Source organism: Squalius cephalus (assembly GCF_949319135.1).
Source record: "Squalius cephalus genome assembly, chromosome: 4".
Taxonomy (NCBI): domain Eukaryota; kingdom Metazoa; phylum Chordata; class Actinopteri; order Cypriniformes; family Leuciscidae; genus Squalius; species Squalius cephalus.
In genome coordinates, this window is record NC_137125.1 from 43,267,495 (window position 1) to 43,286,437 (window position 18,943).

General features: G+C 39.0%; 1 protein-coding gene and 1 long non-coding RNA gene across 8 annotated transcripts in view; one reads left to right on the forward strand and one right to left on the reverse strand.

Moving 5' to 3' along the window:
• The window catches only part of LOC307156729 (uncharacterized protein), a 29,484-nt gene that overhangs the window by 2,709 nt on the left and 7,832 nt on the right, over nucleotides 1-18,943 (reverse strand). For 2 of the 6 annotated variants that reach the window (XR_013820788.1, XR_013820789.1), the window contains 5 exons: nucleotides 17,019-17,098; nucleotides 15,939-16,900; nucleotides 15,337-15,414; nucleotides 12,013-12,101; nucleotides 10,888-11,841 (listed from right to left, as the gene is read on the reverse strand). Coding sequence is in view for 1 of the 6 variants with exons in the window: in XM_079868225.1 (XP_079724351.1) it covers nucleotides 16,846-16,900; nucleotides 17,019-17,098 (135 nt within the window). In the remaining 5 variants the exon portion in view is untranslated. Of the gene's footprint in view, nucleotides 1-1,552; nucleotides 1,653-5,598; nucleotides 5,677-6,200; nucleotides 6,260-7,997; nucleotides 8,098-10,453; nucleotides 10,697-10,887; nucleotides 11,842-12,012; nucleotides 12,102-15,336; nucleotides 15,415-15,938; nucleotides 16,901-17,018; nucleotides 17,099-17,838; nucleotides 18,106-18,943 lie in introns of those variants that run through there. The other 4 variants (XR_013820790.1, XM_079868225.1, XR_013820787.1 and 1 more) reach the window with 4 other exon arrangements.
• Nucleotides 3,203-5,878, forward strand: LOC307156731. 2 transcript variants are annotated; one of them, XR_013820792.1, is made up of 3 exons: nucleotides 3,203-3,474; nucleotides 4,156-4,213; nucleotides 4,538-5,878. It is a non-coding gene; the product is annotated as an uncharacterized lncRNA (long non-coding RNA). The 2 variants fall into 2 exon arrangements; XR_013820793.1 differs by having other exon boundaries at nucleotides 3,210-3,601.

The window sequence follows — 18,943 nt, forward strand, 5'->3', positions numbered from 1 at the left end:
ACAAAAACTTGTAGTTTTCCATGCCAGCCTTGATGTGTTGTTTAAACAAAAGTCTTAGAAGAACAAAACTACAACAGAGACCTGTTCAAATCCCGCAGATGCAATAATCGTTTACCTTTCTTGACAAAAATAATTCACACATGACCCAAAAACAAGCCATGCCTCATCAGAACTTCTGTGGTGCAGAGGATGATCATTTGCCTTTAGCCTTCAAACATGAGAGTCTTGGTTCAAATCCCAAACTGATGACTTTTTCCTTCAAATAAAACAAAGCTATTAATAAAAACCCATCCATAACACCCTTCAACTCAACAGACTCAGTGGCTCAGTTGATAAAGCGTTGCGGTTTAATCAAGGAGATCAGAGTTCAAATCCCATTCTTGCTTGTGTTGAGATTATATCAAACAAATTTGCCAAAAATTAACTCTCAGTGTGAAAGCCACAGTGGTGCACGTGGCTAAACACACGTTCTGTGATGGTAAAGCTGCGCTGAAGTTAAGGTTCAAATCCCACCTCAGATTACTGTTCCCACAATTTAAATTAAATTGTTATCGATAGTTGTTATATTAAGGAAAAAAGTAAGGTATTACTTATTTCACACTAACAAGCGTGAAAGCAACAGTGGTGCAAGTGGCTAAACACATGTTCTCGGCTGATAGGTTGTGCTGGAGGCATGAGTTCAAACCCCAGACATGCTGCCTTTTTCCATCAAATAAAACAAAACTCTCAATAAAAACCCATCCATAACACCCTTTAACTCAACAGACTCAGTGGCTCAGTTGATAAAGCGTTGGGCTTTAATCAAGGACGTCAGAGTTCAAATCCCATTCTTGCTTACGTTGAATTGTTGTGATTATATCAAACAAAGTTGCCACAACACCAGCTCTCAGTGTGAAAGCCACAGTGGTGCAAGTGGCTAAACGCACGTTTTGTGATGGTAAAGCTGCGCTGAAGTTAAGGTTCAAGTCCCACCTCAGTTTGCTGTAACACAATTTAAATTAAACTGTTATCAATAGTTGTTATATCAAAGAAAGTTGACAAAACACCAGCCCTCAGTGTGAAAGCCACAGTGGTGCAAGTGGCTAAACACACGTTAGTTGTGGACAAGGTTGCGCTGGAGGCATGGGTTCAATCCCCACCTCAGCCTGATTTATTGTAAAATCACAGGCCTCATCCAGGTGAAATATAAGTTCCAGCACATGTCTAAGCAAGAGATCTGTGGCTCACAGGTAAGGGCGCTACCTCACGGTTTCAGAGGTTGCTGGTTCAATCCCAGCCAGATCTCCGCGATATGAGTGAATGGTGTATGTGTGAAGGGGCGGGGATGTTTCGGGTCCCCCCCCGAACCCCGTCACAATGTCCAGCAGGGGTTATGCTTCTTGATATAATGAAAAAAAAATTTAGCTGTCTAAAAATTTTGCTCCGCCGTCCCTTCCCCACCATTTTAGGTTCCCATCATTTGCTTTGTAAAGGGGTGACCCTCCAAAAAGAAAATAATGGAAACCTACATGTTTAGAGCCAAACAGCAACATTCACACATTAGAAGTCTTACCTGTCCATCTGCAGAAGTCCATCATTACAGTGAATGTCTGTGTCCACACGCCCCAGAGCTCTGCTTCTGATGACTGGACGCTCCAAACACATTCATTATTCTGTAGAGGAAACATAAACACAAACATTACTACATAATGTCAATAGTTAAATGTTATCGGTTACATAAATTAAAATCCTGAAGATGTACAGTGTAAAAAAATATAATACATAGTATGAATGCTGAATCAATAATAATACTTTGGTTCAATCTCCTGTTCTTTTAATTAAGTCACTGTCTTACAGGCCAGGGCCCGTATCCCTAAAGATTCTGAGAATCCTCTCAGAGAGCTCCTAACTTAACCTAAAAATTCCTTGCCAGGAGTTTTAGCTTAGAAGTGATTCCAGAACATTTTCAGTGAACTCTGAGCAAGGAATGGATGGAAAATCCTATCTCAGTGAGGAGGTGTGGTTGACCCCGTTGCTAGGTATGAGTCATCATTTCAAAAGCCGTGATTGGTTGATCTTACAAGTTTGATGAAAATTAACTTTTGGTGATAATGAGCAAAGGATGTACCCTCAAATCAATAAACATAATTATACACTCTAATCTTATGCAGACTGTAATTGTAAATAATATTTCACATTCAAGAAAATATCTGGAAAATGAATAGTAAGCTGTAGGGGTTATAGCCTAACATATCCTACAAATACAGAAAATGGAGAAAAATCCTCTGTTGGCCATTTTGTGCAGCTGCTTAGGGGAACTCCTAAGCCACTAAAAGTCCTCTTCCCTGCTCTTAGCAGATCTCGCCTTAGGAGCCCTTTTAAGCGCTAGGAATCTTGAGGAATAGCTTTTATATTAACTGGGATTTTCGTGTCACTTTTAGGGGAAATTCTAAGAAAACGTCATGACTCTGAGAATTTTCTTAGAATTTGGCCGCTAGGAGCCACTTTTTGCACAAAAATTCTTTAGGGATACGGGCCCAGAACTACAGGAACATAAGAAATAGAAACAAACACCCTCCTTCAGTTGTGAGTGCTGACCAAAAAAAGTTCAATGTTCAATATGATCTTTACATTATTTGGGGAACTTTTAAGGTCACGATTAGGTTTAATTTACCATAAACAATTAATAAAGAAAAATAAGATCACAAATCTAAGTGTTAACAGGTCATAGTTAGTTATTTAATAGATAAATTATAGATAATTACATCAGGTAAGACTGCAACAAAAAAGGCAATGCAAAACAACTGATTCATTCGTTCTTCTAAAAGTCTGACAGTGAGTTCAACAAGAGCAGAATGTAAACAAAGTCTGTGATAAACCTTCATAGAGGATGACCTTCATTATAGCCTTCATAAGTGTCAAATAACAAGACTTAACGTTAAACACCACAACTAAATGAACGTTTGGTGCGTTTTAGTTCATGTTCGTTCATTTTAGTCACAATAAATGCAACATTCAATCATCAAAATATGAATCTAAATAAACTGACATGAGCCCTGCTATGAAATATCAGAAGAAAGCAACAACACATAACTAATTAAAAACGTAAATAATGACTTAAGAGCACAGAATAATGACTTAAAGTCTTAATAAGAAGATAATGCAAGAGAAAAGCACTTTATCTGTAGAGTTTACTTACATGACAGTTGTCGCTCGCGTGTCATCTTTGCTTCCTGAACTTTATCGCAGCGTGTGTCGGATTTGTTTGTTTATGGGCTGAAATATGTGTCGTTGAGTGACATTGAAATACTGTCATCTGCAGTTTATGTAGTTTAAACGGTGTGCACGTGTTGTGGCCACTGTAACAAGCGTCATGTTGTCAAGCATCAGAAGCTGTCAGACTGAACCTGAAACTCGCTGACGCCGCCTAGAGGAGCGGATGGAAAACTGCACTTCAGTTTGAAACGGCATGATCGAGGCGGCGGCCAGTTGTAGGTGAGGCTGAAATATCCATTTCATATATTTTCCAAAATATCTCAGATTTTGTCACGGTCTCGACCAGCAGAGCAACATGGATCTGGCAGTTTTAGAAAATGAACCAGATCAGCTCTCAACTGATGGGGTAAAACAGATGAAATGTGTCCTCAAAGGCACGTGCTCAAAGTGTAAAATACGGTTCGATTTTCTTCTGTTTGTAAGTTTTTTGTTTGTTTGTTTAAAGTAGCTGTTTGCCTGTCTATAGTTATTATAATGATATGCATCATGTTTGTTCACAGTTAAACAATGCCCTCGTGTTGTTGTGTCAGTTCAAGTAGGTTTAAGCAGTTTTTATAATAAAGCATGATTGGGTATTTGAAACATAGGACAGATCAAGACAAATCATTACTTATCAAAATGACTGTCTAAATCTATAAACCAATGCAATTGCTAATATCACGACTAAAATGTTGTGTCTAATAGTGTCTATTTACTGATTAAACAGGCTGAGATCAGATCAGAATAGTGTGTCCGCTGCTCCCCCTTGTGGACAATAAGTGTGTCTGCAATAATATATGAAAACAGCAGATGCAGGAGGACATGGGTTTTAAACACCTGCACATGGTAAAAGCTCTATGTTGCTTTCACGTCGTGACTGTCAGATTATTGGTGGAGATTTTACACCGACTCTTTCTGCAGGATACATCGAGACGGCAGTAGTTGGCGATAAAGTGACATTCATTCAGTAACGAAACAAGTGAGTGACTCGAATCATTCATTCAACTGATTTGTTCAAAACATGATTCATTTAGCCATTGCAGGCAGAGAATGTGTCTCTATGAGCCAGAGCTGATTTTAGACAGCATTTAAACACAGTTGTGAAAGTGAAGTATAATATCGGCCAATGCAAATTATTGCAGAAATATTTGGCCATGGAGACAAGTAATATGCAAACAGGTCATGAATGATAAGTTTTGTCCTACATTTTGTTTTTACTGACTAAATACAGCATTTATGGGATCATGCACTTTCAAATCAATGCAACATCTGGTAAATAACCTCCTGATTTTTTTCTTATTAGATGACTTCTGTTGGAATAGATCTACAGTGATGACTGTTTGTAGAGCTCAACTCCAGTCCTGGGAACCACAGTGCTGCACATTCTGTTTGTCTCTCTTATTTAAAAGCAGTTTTAGTTCATGCAGCTCTGAAAACGTGTTGATGATTTGAATCAGATCAGATGTATTAAATAAGGGAGACAAAAATGTGCAGTGCTGGAGCAGGATCAAGAAATACAGGTTTGCATGAGAACTGAATCATGGGAGGAGGATGAGTGCGTCATCTCTGGGTGGAGGAAGGTGGTTCTTCACCATATCCTCACTGATGAAGCCTTGCTTGTACTCACAACCTACCTCATGAAGTTGATTATTGGCCTGTCCCAATACACACACTTGCAGTCTTGGCCACTTGACAGGAAGTTAAATGTATAAGACTGTCCCGGGTCTGATAAATGCCAAAACTCATTGCCCTTAATGGACACTAAATCCACATTATGTCTAATACCACATCAGAGCGATATTTAAAGTGTATCCCATCATTCATTATGTTTTTTAACTCAAATGACCCAAAATCAGAAGATGTTGAGAGAAACTTTAGCATGCATGTTAAATGAATTAGATATTACATCAAATTTGCTTTGGTAGTTAAACTTAAAGTGCACATTTTGTTGGTGTTTTTTTAAATGTCTGCAACTGCTTTATAATACTAGAAGCATCACAATTACTAAATGTGTTGTCTGTTACATAGGGACGACTGAACAGACATTTAAAAGTTTATTTTAAAAAGTGCTAAGTGTTGCAAATGTTATTAAAACTCTGTAAAAACTTTACTTAATTTTACACCACTATGATATAAGTGTGTAGTGCCCCATTGAATAATCAAAAATTCCACACACACGATCTTCACGAACACTTGGGCCAAATACAGGAAATACATCCTGTAAATACATCAGACTCAAGTGTTGGTATTGGGACAGGCCCTATATTTAGCATGTCACCTTCTGATGATGTCTGTTTGAACTTAAGTCACCTAAACTGAGGTTTATTTGCCTAAACAGCATGTGGGAAAACAAGACGTTCTTACCGCTCAAAGTTTAGACTGTGTCGGGTGATTGTCCATGACCTCTTCAAACCCGGAGTGTAGGAGAATGTCTTTTTCTGTCTGTTCGAGAACACACAAGAGGTAGTGAGTGGGAAAGTGGGTATAATTCTTCGTTTTAAATAATTAAGTTGACGACACCTGCTGGTGAAAATGGTGTGAATGTAATAAGAATGCAGTGCAAACATGTATTGACACCTTTAACAAACCGATTGCAGATGTTTCCATTGTTATTAAATAAATGTACAAATCATTAAATCACATTAAATATGAAGTGTGAAGTGTTTTATTAATTTGTAAGGCTTTTTTTGTGTATTTTTAAGAGGGCTTGGCTAATCAGGCCAGTAAGATACAATTAACTTTCACACTCCATTTTTCTACACACGTTTGTCACTAAAACTGAACCTAACCTATAAAAGTGACCTGAGATCAGTTAAAACTCTATATTAGCTGCTGGTTCATGAGTTTACCATGTTAACGCCAAATGCCAGTTTGACATGTGCTCTGAACCACTGATTCAAACAAATGATTGGTAAATGTTTTAAAGCTGCATGAAGCAGTGTTACATATAAGAGCTGTAGACTCACCGGTGTCAGAGTCCCGACATGTCTTGATCACACTCCCTTACTTTCCCATCTCTGCTGTCCTATAAATAAAAAACATTAAAAAGTTGCTCAAATACAGTCGAAACATTGAAATGATTTTAAATTATGCTAAAAATGTAAACATCTAAGAAATGTAGTGATCTATGTCTTTAAAAAGCAAAAACAAAGATGCAAACATCAGTGGGAGTGATAAAGAGATGTGCTTCCATATAGGAAACAGGAATACAAACCCCATTAAAGCTTGTAATGTTTTGTTGTTATTAAATCATACAAAATGCCTCAAATACCTCCAGCCTATGTGAAACCCAAGGTGTGCTAGTGGTTAAACACGTCCTCTGCTGATAAGAGTGTGCTGATGTCAGGGTTCAAATCACACCTCAGCATGTTGTCCATTTACATTAAATTGTTATCAATTGTTCTATTCAACAAAGTGCCTCAGACACCAATTCTGAGTGTGAAAGCCATGATGGTGCAAGTGGCTAAACACATGTTAGTTGTGGACAAGGTTTCGCTGGAGATATGGGTTCAAATCCCACCTCAGCATGTAGGGCTGATGTTGTTCTGGTTTATTGTAAAATCACAGAGCACATCCAGGTGAAATAAGAGTTCACATGTCAGCAAGAGATCTGTGGCTCACAGGTAAGAGCGCTGCCTCATGGTTTCAGAGATTGCTGGTTCGATCCCAAACAGATCTCTGTGATACGAGTGAATGGAGTATGTGCAAGTGGTGATGTTCTTTAAACAGAAGAACAACAGAGACCTGTTCAAATCCCGCAGATGCATTAATCGTTTAACTTTCTTAACAATACAAATTCACACATGACCCAAAAACAAGCCATGCCTCATCAGAACTTCTGTGGTGCAGAGGATGATCATTTGCCTTTAGCCTTCAAACATGAGAGTCTTGGTTCAAATCCCAAACTGATGACTTTTTCCTTCAATAAAACAAAGCTATTAATAAAAACCCATCCATAACACCCTTCAACTCAACAGACTCAGTGGCTCAGTTGATAAAGCGTCGCGGTTTAATCAAGGAAACCAGAGTTCAAATCCCATTCTTGCTTATGTTGAATTGTTGTGATTATATCAAACAAAGTTGCCACAACACCAGCTCTCAGTGTGAAAGCCACAGTGGTGCAAGTGGCTAAACACACGTTCTGTGATGGTGATGGTGCGCTGAAGTTAAGGTTCAAGTCCCACCTCAGTTTGCTATTTCCACAATTTAAATTAAACTGTTATCAATAGTTGTTATATCAAAGAAAGTTGCCAAAACACCAGCTCTCAGTGTGAAAGCCACAGTGGTGCAAGTGGCTAAACACACGTTAGTTGTGGACAAGGTTGCGCTGGAGGCATGGGTTCAATCCCCACCTCAGCCTGATTTATTGTAAAATCACAGGCCTCATCCAGGTGAAATATAAGTTCCAGCACATGTCTCAGCAAGAGATCTGTGGCTCACAGTAAGAGCGCTGCCTCACGGTTTCAGAGGTTGCTGGTTCAATCCCAGCCAGATCTCCGCGATATGAGTGAATGGTGTATGTGTGAAGGGGCGGGGATGTTTCGGGTCCCCCCCCGAACCCCGTCACAATGTCCAGCAGGGGTTATGCTTCTTGATATAATGAAAAAAAATTTAGCTGTCTAAAAATTTTGGCCCGCCGTCCCTTCCCCACCATTTTAGGTTCCCATCATTTGCTTTGTAAAGGGGTGACCCTCCAAAAAGAAAATAATGGAAACCTACATGTTTAGAGCCAAACAGCAACATTCACACATTAGAAGTCTTACCTGTCCATCAGCAGAAGTCCATCATTACAGTGAATGTCTGTGTCCACACGTCCCAGAGCTTTGCTTCTGATGACTGGACGATCCAAACACATCCATTATTCTGTAGAGGAAACATAAACACAAACATTAGCCTACTACTATAGTATATCTAAAACATTCAAATTAAGTTAGTCTAAATAAATGTAAACTGACTACAAAAAAAAAAAAAAAAATCTTAAAGCTGTGTGAAAATACACTCACCTAAAGGATTATTAGGAACACCTGCTCAATTTCTCATTAATGCAATTATCTAATCAACCAATCACATGGCAGTTGCTTCAATGCATTTAGGGGTGTGGTCCTGGTCAAGACAATCTCCTGAACTCCAAACTGAATGTCAGAATGGGAAAGAAAGGTGATTTAAGCAATTTTGAGCGTGGCATGGTTGTTGGTGCCAGACGGGCCGGTCTGAGTATTTCACAATCTGCTCAGTTAATGGGATTTTCACGCACAACCATTTCTAGGGTTTACAAAGAATGGTGTGAAAAGGGAAAAACATCCAGTATGCGGCAGTCCTGTGGGCGAAAATGCCTTGTTGATGCTAGAGGTCAGAGGAGAATGGGCCGACTGATTCAAGCTGATAGAAGAGCAACTTTGACTGAAATAACCACTCGTTACAACCGAGGTATGCAGCAAAGCATTTGTGAAGCCACAACACGCACAACCTTGAGGCGGATGGGCTACAACAGCAGAAGACCCCACCGGGTACCACTCATCTCCACTACAAATAGGAAAAAGAGGCTACAATTTGCATAAGCTCACCAAAATTGGACAGTTGAAGACGGGAAAAATGTTGCCTGGTCTGATGAGTCTCGATTTCTGTTGAGGCATTCAGATGGTAGAGTCAGAATTTGGCGTAAACAGAATGAGAACATGGATCCATCATGCCTTGTTACCACTGTGCAGGCTGGTGGTGGTGGTGTAATGGTGTGGGGGATGTTTTCTTGGCACACTTTAGGCCCCTTAGTGCCAATTGGGCATCGTTTAAATGCCACGGCCTACCTGAGCATTGTTTCTGACCATGTCCATCCCTTTATGACCACCATGTACCCATCCTCTGATGGCTACTTCCAGCAGGATAATGCACCATGTCACAAAGCTCAAATCATTTTAAATTGGTTTCTTGAACATGACAATGAGTTCACTGTACTAAAATGGCCCACAGTCACCAGATCTCAACCCAATAGAGCATCTTTGAGATGTGGTGGAACGCGAGCTTCGTGCCCTGGATGTGCATCCCACAAATCTCCATCAACTGCAAGATGCTATCCTATCAATATGGGCCAACATTTCTAAAGAATGCTTTCAGCACCTTGTTGAATCAATGCCACGTAGAATTAAGGCAGTTCTGAAGGCGAAAGGGGGTCAAACACAGTATTAGTATGGTGTTCCTAATAATCCTTTAGGTGAGTGTATGTCGCAAAGTATATGAAAATGATTTGTTCTCAGTTTAAATGATGCTATTATTTGAATTACAGTTTTACAGGCTACAAAAGGATAAGAAAACTGAATATAATAGGAAAAAAGCCTACTTTCCACCCTTCAGTGTGAGAGCTGACGCTTGATGCTTAAAAACTGTAATTGTAAAGAACTGCCCAAGTGGAGTTATAACTTTGAGATGAAACCTTCCTTCAAACCACAGTAATCCTAAAAGACATGTTCCCTGCACATGGATTGATCCCTGTCCTGACATACACTACACACACCAACTGATGCTATTAACAAGCATCAATCCACTAGATTATTACATACAGTAAGACAACTAACAACAACAGAGACTAAAACCACGATTCCTCATTATTCTACTTCATACATGTAACAAGAACTACCGATTCATTTGTTTATCTAAAGTTCTGGCAATGAGTTCAGCAAGAGAACAGGTTGTAAACAAAGTAATCTCATGATGCTATTAATTCAATTACTGTCTTACAGGCCACACAATTATGAAAACCCTGAACACATAAACGAAAAACTAACTCCCCATCCAAAGAAAGCAAGACTTACAAAACATCAGAACAATATTAGAAATGCTATGCAAAGAAAACCAATTGTAAAGTGTCTAGTCACTGCTCTTTACTTTATTGTTTCATGCTTGTAGTAATATTATGACATTTTAATTAAGATACCATTTTAAAGGCGGTGTTTTACTCTCATATACCAGTCATAACAGGAAGTAGAAGAAGAGCATGAAGCAGCAGGAGAACATCAGAGCTTCACACAAGACACAACTCTCACATACATCCAGAAACGACTGCGATATCAACTGAGTCCTTCTTATTCCACTTTATAGTGTGAATATCAGAGGGCGATTCATTCACAGATTAAAAAGGTAACGCTACAACTAGCGACTGACTTGCAATATAGTGCGTGAAAGTCAATTGACAAGAGAAATTTACTTCATGCTAAAAGTTACTTACAGGTGAGTCTTGTGACATACTCGGTTCCCTCACTTTATCCGTCTGTGTGTCGACTTTATTTGCAGTTGAGCTGGAATATGTGCTGTTAAAGTAACATTAAGAGTTGTCATCTTCTCATCTGCAGGATCTGCACGTGTTGTTGTGATTGTCATCAAGCGTCATGTTGTCAAGCAGCAGAAGCGTCAGACTGAAGGAGAAACCCGCTTCTGCCGCCTAGTGGAGCGGGTGAAGAACTGCACTTTACTGTCGGATTATAGTGGCGAGATCACATCTGAGACTTTGAGCCATGAAGCAGCAAGAGAAACATGTTTAAATCCCACAGATGCATTAGACAAGCTCTGTGGCACAGAAAATAATGGTTTGCCTTTGAATGAGAAAGCCTGGTCTTTTGTGTGTGTATATATATATATATATATATATATGTATGTGTGTGTGTGTGTGTGTGTATTTTAATAGAAGAGTAGAGAGGACAGAAGAAAAATGCCATTAGACTTAGTTCATTAGACTCAATTTGCGGTGGTGTAGTTTACACAAATCACCACAGGAGGGCGAAACAATTTTAATTTTATAGGACTGGATTTGCGGCGGTGTTATTCACACAAATCACCACAGGAGGGAGAAAAAAATCATTTTATAAGACTAGATTTGCTGTGGTGTAATTCACACAAATCTCCACAGGAGGGCGAACTATTTTAAGTTCATTAGACTCGGTTTGCAACGGTGTAATTCACACAAATAACCACAGGAGGGCGAAAATCATTTTAGATGGACTTTTTTTGCATAAACTTTAAATCTAAAACAACATCACTGCATCACAATCTCTGTGGCTCAGCGGATAGTTGTCTCCATTACCAACCAGAAAGTCCTGGTTCAAATCCCCACGTTTCTTAACGTTATTCATCATTTAACACAAAGCTCTGGATCAAACCTGTTCAAATCACTCGCCGGCTCAGGAGATAAAGAGTTGTGTTTCAATCACAGCGGCCTGAGTTCAAATCCCACTATTGCTGACTTTCAATAGTTCTCGTTAGACAAGTTGTCCTGAAAAGCAGTCATTGTCACAAAATCCATGATGGGTGAGTAGATAAACACACTCTCTGAGGACAAGGCTGTGATGAAGACACGGGTTCAAATCTCACTTTAACTGCTTTATTGGAAACTCTCAGGAGAAAAGTGAAATATAAGTTCCAGCACATGTCTCAGCAAGAGATCTGTGGCTCACAGGTAAGAGCGCTGCCTCACGGTTTCAGAGGTTGCTGGTTCGATCCCAGCCAGATCTCTGCGATATGAGTGAATGTGGTGTGTGTGTGAGTGGCGCGCCCAAAGGAGGGGGATACCAGAGCGGTCTCCCCCTGGAGCTTCCGTCACAGTCACCAGCAGGGGTTATACTTTTTGGACAGAACGAGAAAAAAATATTTATTTATATAAAAATTTCACCCCCTCGTCCCTTCCCCACCCACTTAGGTTCCCATCATTTGCTTTTCAAAGGGGGAGGCCCTTCAAAAAGAAAATGATGGAAACCTACATGTTTAGCACAGTAACACACATATATACATTACCTGTCCATCAGCAGAAGTCCATCATTACAGTGAATGTCTGTCCACACGTCCCACAGCTCTGCTTCTGATGACGACCAAACACATTCCTTCTGTGAGGAAACACATAAATAAAAAAAGACATTACTCCATATTCTACATCTCAAATGAGAATGTGAAAGTTCAACTAAAATCGGATGGTAATTTTTACTCATGTGGATGTCTGTAAAAAAAAAAAAAAAGTGCATGACACCTCAGTGATAAAACGGTGGGCGGTGGGAGAAAAACACACACATTAGATATTCGGACGGCAATAAAATCACAGACTAACCCCTGTAAATGTTGAAAATACCTCACGACCCCATGAGAAACAATTACCGTCTGATTAGGGCTTTTGTCTAAAGACTAGTTAATAGATGGAAATGGAATAAATTGAAAGCCTAAAGCTGTACAATGTAAATATATATATATATATTACTGATTATATTATATCTCTTCAGTAATGCTGTATCAACAATAATCTTTTAATACAATTAAAATTAAGAGGAGACTTTAAACACGAGTAATGCTAAAAGACTGGTTTAATGGTTTTAGCCTGGTTCTGGACTGTATATATGACATTTTTCATTAGAAGAAAGCACTGCAGCAGACATACACTACACACCAACTATTTCTATTGACAAACTGGATTATTATATACAGTACGACAACTAACAATAACAACAGAGACAAAACCCACGATTCCCCATTATTCTACTTCATTACACATACATCAGAGGACGATTCATTCAAAGCTTATACATGTAACAAGAACTACCGATTCATTTGTTTATCTAAAGGTCTGACAGTGAGTTCAGCAAGAGAACAGGTTGTAAACAGTCTGTGATAAACAGTAGAAGATGTGACAAATATGCTAGTTTCATACATACTTAATTGTCAAACAACAACAAAAACAACACTTTAGGTGATAGACCCCATCAGAACTAAAGTTATGTTAACTTTTAAGGTCACGATTAGGTTTAATTCACCATAAACAATTAATAAAGCAAAATAGGATCACAAATCTAAGTGTTAACGGGTCATAGTTAGTTATTTAATAGGTAAATTATAGATTATTACATCAGGTAAGACTGCAACAACAGAAGAAAACAAGATTCTTACTTCATAATATGAATATGAGAGGCGATTAATTCAAAGATTATAAAGGCAATGCAAAACAACTGATTCACTCGTTCTTCTAAAAGTCTGACAGTGAGTTCAACAAGAGCAGAATGTGAACAAAGTCTGTGATAACCTTCATAGAGGATGACCTTCATTATAGCCTTCATAACTGTCAAATAACAAGACTTAACGTTAAACACCACAACTAAATGAACGTTTAGTGCGTTTTAGTTCATGTTCGTTCATTTTAGTCACAATAAAAGCAACATTCAATCATCAAAATATGAATCTAAATAAACTGACATGAGCCATGCTATGAAATATCAGAAGAAAGCAGCAACACATAACTAATTAAAAACGTAAATAATGACTTAAGAGCACAGAATAATGACTTAAAGTCTTAATAAGAAGATAATGTAAGAGAAAAGCACTTTATCTATAGAGTTTACTTACATGACAGTTGAGTCGCTCGCGTGACATCTTTGCTTCCTGAACTTTATCGCAGCGTGTGTCACATTTGTTTGTTTATGGGCTGAAATATGTGTCGTTGAGTGACATTAAAATACTGTCATCTGCAGTTTATATAGTTTAAACGGTGTGCACATGTTGTGGCCACTGTAACAAGCGTCATGTTGTCAAGCATCAGAAGCTGTCAGACTGAACCTGAAACTCGCTGACGCCGCCTAGAGGAGCGGATGGAAAACTGCACTTCAGTTTGAAACGGCATGATCGAGGCGGCGGCCAGTTGTAGGTGAGGCTGAAATATCCATTTCATATATTTTCCGAAAAATCTCAGATTTTGTCACGGTCTCGACCAGCAGAGCAACATGGATCTAGCAGTTGTAGAAAATGAACCAGATCAGCTCTCAACTGATGGTGTAAAACAGATGAAATGTATTGAACTCAAAGGCACGTGCTCAAAGTGTAAACACATAAAATACGGTTCGATTTTCTTCTGTTTGTAAGTTTTTTGTTTGTTTGTTTAAAGTAGCTGTTTGTCTGTCTATAGTTATTTATAATGATATGCATCATGTTTGTTCACAGTTAAACAAAGCCCTCGTGTTGTTGTGTCAGCTCAAGTAGATTTAAGCAGTTTTTATAATAAAGCATGATTGGGTATTTGAAACATAGGACAGATCAAGACAAATCATTACTTATCAAAATGACTGTCTAAATCTATAAACCAATGCAATTGCTAATATTACGACTAAAATGTTGTGTCTAATAGTGTCTATTTACTGATTAAACGGGCACAGGCTGAGATCAGATCAGAATAGTGTGTCCGCTGCTCCCCCTTGTGGACAATAAGTGTGTCTGCAATAATATATGAAAACAGCAGATGTAGGAGGACATGGGTTTTAAACACCTGCACATGGTAAAAGCTCTATGTCGCTTTCACGTCGTGCAGTAGAGAATGAATTTAATTGGGAATGAACCACTGATCTATATAATGACATTCATAATGTCATTCTATATAGATCAGTGGAATGAACCTAAATTGCCCCCTAAGGGTAGAAATCCACGGCCATATATACATTTACACACAGCAGATACATTATAGTAATATCAGTTAGTTCTGAAGTTGATATTCAGTCCAACAGCATTGGGACTTTTGTGTCTGAGTTCCAGACAGACTGTCAGATTATTGCTGAAGATTTTACACCGACTCTTTCTGCAGGATACATCGAGCCGCCAGTTGGCGATAAAGTGACATTCATTCAGTAACAAAAGAAGTGAGTGACTCAATAGTCATTCATTCAACTGATTTGTTCAAAACATGATTCATTTAGCCATTGCAGGCAGAGAATGTGTCTCTATGAGCCAGAGCTGATTTTAGACAGCATTTAAACACAGTTAAGTGAAGTATAATATCGGTCAATGCAAATTATTGCAGAAATATTTGGCAATGGAGACAAGTAATATGCAAACAGGTCATGAATGATAAATTATTTGTCCTAAAATTTGTTTTTACTGACTAAATACAGCATTAATGGGATCATGCAGTTTCAAATCAATGCAACATCTGGTAAATAACCTCCTGATTTTTTTTCTTATTAGATGACTTCTGTTGGAATGGATCTACAGTGATGATTGTTTGTAGAGCTCAACTCCAGTCCTGGGAACCACAGTCACCTAAACTGAGGTTTATTTGCCTAAACAGCATGTGGGAAAACAAGACGTTCTTACCGCTCACAGTTTAGACTGTGTCGGGTGATTGTCCATGACCTCTTCTAACCCGGAGCGTAGGAGAATGTCTTTTTCTGTCTGTTCGAGAACATAAAAAAGGTAGTGAGTGGGAAAGTGGGTATAATTCTCCGTTTTAAATAATTAAGTTGACGACACCTGCTGGTGAAAATGGTGTGAATGTAATAAGAATGCAGTGCAAACATGTATTGACACCTTTAACAAACCGAATGCAGATGTTTCCATTGTTATTAAATAAATGTACAAATCATTAAATCACATTAAATATGAAGTGTGAAATGTTTTATTAATTTGTAAGGCTTTTTTTGTGTGTTTTTAAGAGGGCTTGGTTAATCAGGCCAGTAAGATACAATTAACTTTCACACTCCATTTTTCTACACACGTTTGTCATTAAAACTGAACCTAACCTATAAAAGTGACCTGAGATCAGTTAAAACTCTATATTAGCTGCTGGTTCATGAGTTTACCATGTTAACGCCAAATGCCAGTTTGACATGTGCTCTGAACCACTGATTCAAACAAATGATTGGTAAAAGTTTTAAAGCTGCATGAAGCAGTGTTACATATAAGAGCTGTAGACTCACCGGTGTCAGAGTCCCGACATGTCTTGATCACACTCCCTTACTTTCCCATCTCTGCTGTCCTATAAATAAAAAACATTAAAAAGTTGCTCAAATACAGTCGAAACATTGAAATGATTTAAAATTATGCTAAAAATGTAAACATCTAAGAAATGTAGTGATCTATGTCTTTAAAAAGCAAAAACAAAGATGCAAACATCAGTGGGAGTGATAAAGAGATGTGCTTCCATATAGGAAACTGGAATCCAAACCCCATTAAAGCTTGTAATGTTTTGTTGTTATTAAATCATACAAAATGCCTCAAATACCTCCAGCCTATGTGAAACCCAAGGTGTGCTAGTGGTTAAACACGTCCTTAAATCACAGAAACAAAAAACAAGCCATGACTCATCAGAACTTCTGTGGTGCAGAGGATAATCACTTGCCTTCAAACATGAGAGTCTTGGTTCAAATCCCAAACTACTGACTTTTTCCTTCAAATAAAACAAAGCTATTAATAAAAACCCATCCATAACGCCCTTCAACTCAACAGACTCAGTGGCTCAGTTGATAAAGCGTTGGGGTTTAATCAAGGCGATCAGAGTTCAAATCCCATTCTTGCTTACGTTAAATTGTTGTGATTATATCAAAGAAAGTTGCCAAAACACCAGCGCTCAGTGTGAAAGCCACAGTGGTGCAAGTGGCTAAACACACGTTAGTTGTAGACAAGGTTGCGCTGGAGGCATGGGTTCAATCCCCACTCTATTGTAAAATCACAGGCCTCATCCAGGTGAAATATAAGTTCCAGCACATGTCTCAGCAAGAGATCTGTGGCTCACAGGTAAGAGCGCTGCCTCACGGTTTCAGAGGTTGCTGGTTCAATCCCAGTCAGATCTCTGCGATATGAATGAATGCTGTGGTGTGTGGGGGATCATGGTCCCTCCCCTAAGCTCCCGCACGATGTCCAGCAGGGGTTATGCTTTTGACTGGAAAAAAATGAAAATGACTATTAAAAAAAAAAACATCCGCCGGCCCTGAAAATGAAATGAAAGAAAATGAAAGAAAATTATGGTAACCTACACACTGACATGAAAGAAGCATTACCTGTGCCTGAGCAGATGTCCGTCAAATAGTGAATGTGTCCACACGTCACTGGGTGTAACGGTCCAAACACATCTCTTATTCTGTGGGGCAAAGACATAAATCAAGAGGTTACTCCATACTGATATAAATGAACAAAGACGTCGCTCTATATTGTATATAAATGTAAACTTTTATAATACCTCAAACAATCTTCATTTACACATTTATTGCCCCAAAAGACATGAAAACATTACACCATTTTGTATACCTAAAATAATTTAAGTTAGTCTAATAAATGTAAATTGACAACAAAACTTGAATTCCTAAAGCTGTGCAGTGTCAAATTGCAGATTATATTAAACCTCAGTAATACTGTAATAATTAAATATACTCTTCATCCTAGTTTAGTTCTGATGATGCTATTAAATTACTTTAATACATGATGCTACACTATAATAAACAACTGTCTTTATGTATTCACAGCCTTTGGTTAATGTACTGCAGGATACCGGACAAAACAAATCCAGATCAATATTTAGACTATTTAACCTGTAATGTTAAGATAAGGTTTTAATTCACCATAAACAGCATTAATTATAAAAAGACAGGTTTCATTCAAGTTTTTTATCATTAAAGTGAACATCAGACCAACGCAACAACTAAATTACCGATTCATTGGTTTTTCTAAAATGTATGACAGGGAGTCTGCATGAAACCTGTCATTAAATTTAAAGACCCCATCAAAATTAAAGTTTGTGGTGCGATGTGCGATGACTTTGAAGTGTCTACGTATAAACATAATGCAACAGCAATGTATTATATTATTGGTCGAGTTACTTACAGGTGAGTCGCGTGACACATGATTCTTTCACTTTATCGCAGTGTTCGTCGGTTTGATTAGTTTATGGGCTGGAATATGCGTGGTTAGTGATGTTTAAATGCTGTCACAGAGCTGTCATCTGCAGGATATGTACTCAAAACAGTTTTGCACGTGTTGTTGCAACAAGCGACATGTTGTCAAGAATCCTGTCAGACTTAACCTGAAACCCGCTTACGTCACCTAGTGGAGAGGATGGAAAACTGCACATCAGTTTCTGCCAAGCTAACCAGTGTTGGGGAAAGTTACTTTTAAAAGTAATGTGTTAGTTTACTTTTTGGTAACGCAATATTCTAATTGTGTTACTTATATGGAAAGTAATGTGTCACGTTACTTTTTCTCACCTGGACTGTGCTTGCTTATAACAAGAAAATAAAAGTTCTCTTACGAGAGTACCCTCGTGTTGCATAAGTTTAGCTTACGCTACGGGAAAAACTCCTTTTTCTCGAGAATACTGAAGCAGAAAATTATCCTTAATTTTTAATAATTTAAAACGCATTTGCTACAGCAGCAGACCTAGGTGAGGCAGCTCACGCGCCCATAGGCTGCTCTGCGGCAACTGCTGCAACCTATCAGTGCGTCTGCCATGACCTCAGCGCCAATGGGAAGCCTTCCCTGCGCTACGTCATGGCCCGCCAATATGGGTGTGGCCTTAGCCTATAAATACCCATCGCTCAGGTTGCACTATGATTTCGTCTCCTTTCAGCATGTGTTTTGCATCGCTGGATCATCCTGAGAAGAGAAGCAGCGTCGCTGAAGTGCATCTCAGCAGTTCAAGGACGCCGGCTGACTCATCGCTGCCTTCACTCGCCGTACCTGCTGCACTATCCGGAGCTTATATCCTTTGCATTGCTCCGTGTGTGTTCGCCGTTGCGACACACACGTTTTCTCTGAAAGAGCCGGCATTTTTCAATGCCCACCATGTCCTGCGGCTCGTGTCGAGCTATGCTCAGCGACGGGGACCGCCACGTGCTGTGCGCTTCCTGCCTGGGCCAGGAACACGCGGACCACACGCTCGCTAATGGTGGCTGCCGTGAGTGCAAAGCATTGCCTCTTTCGACCCTGCGGG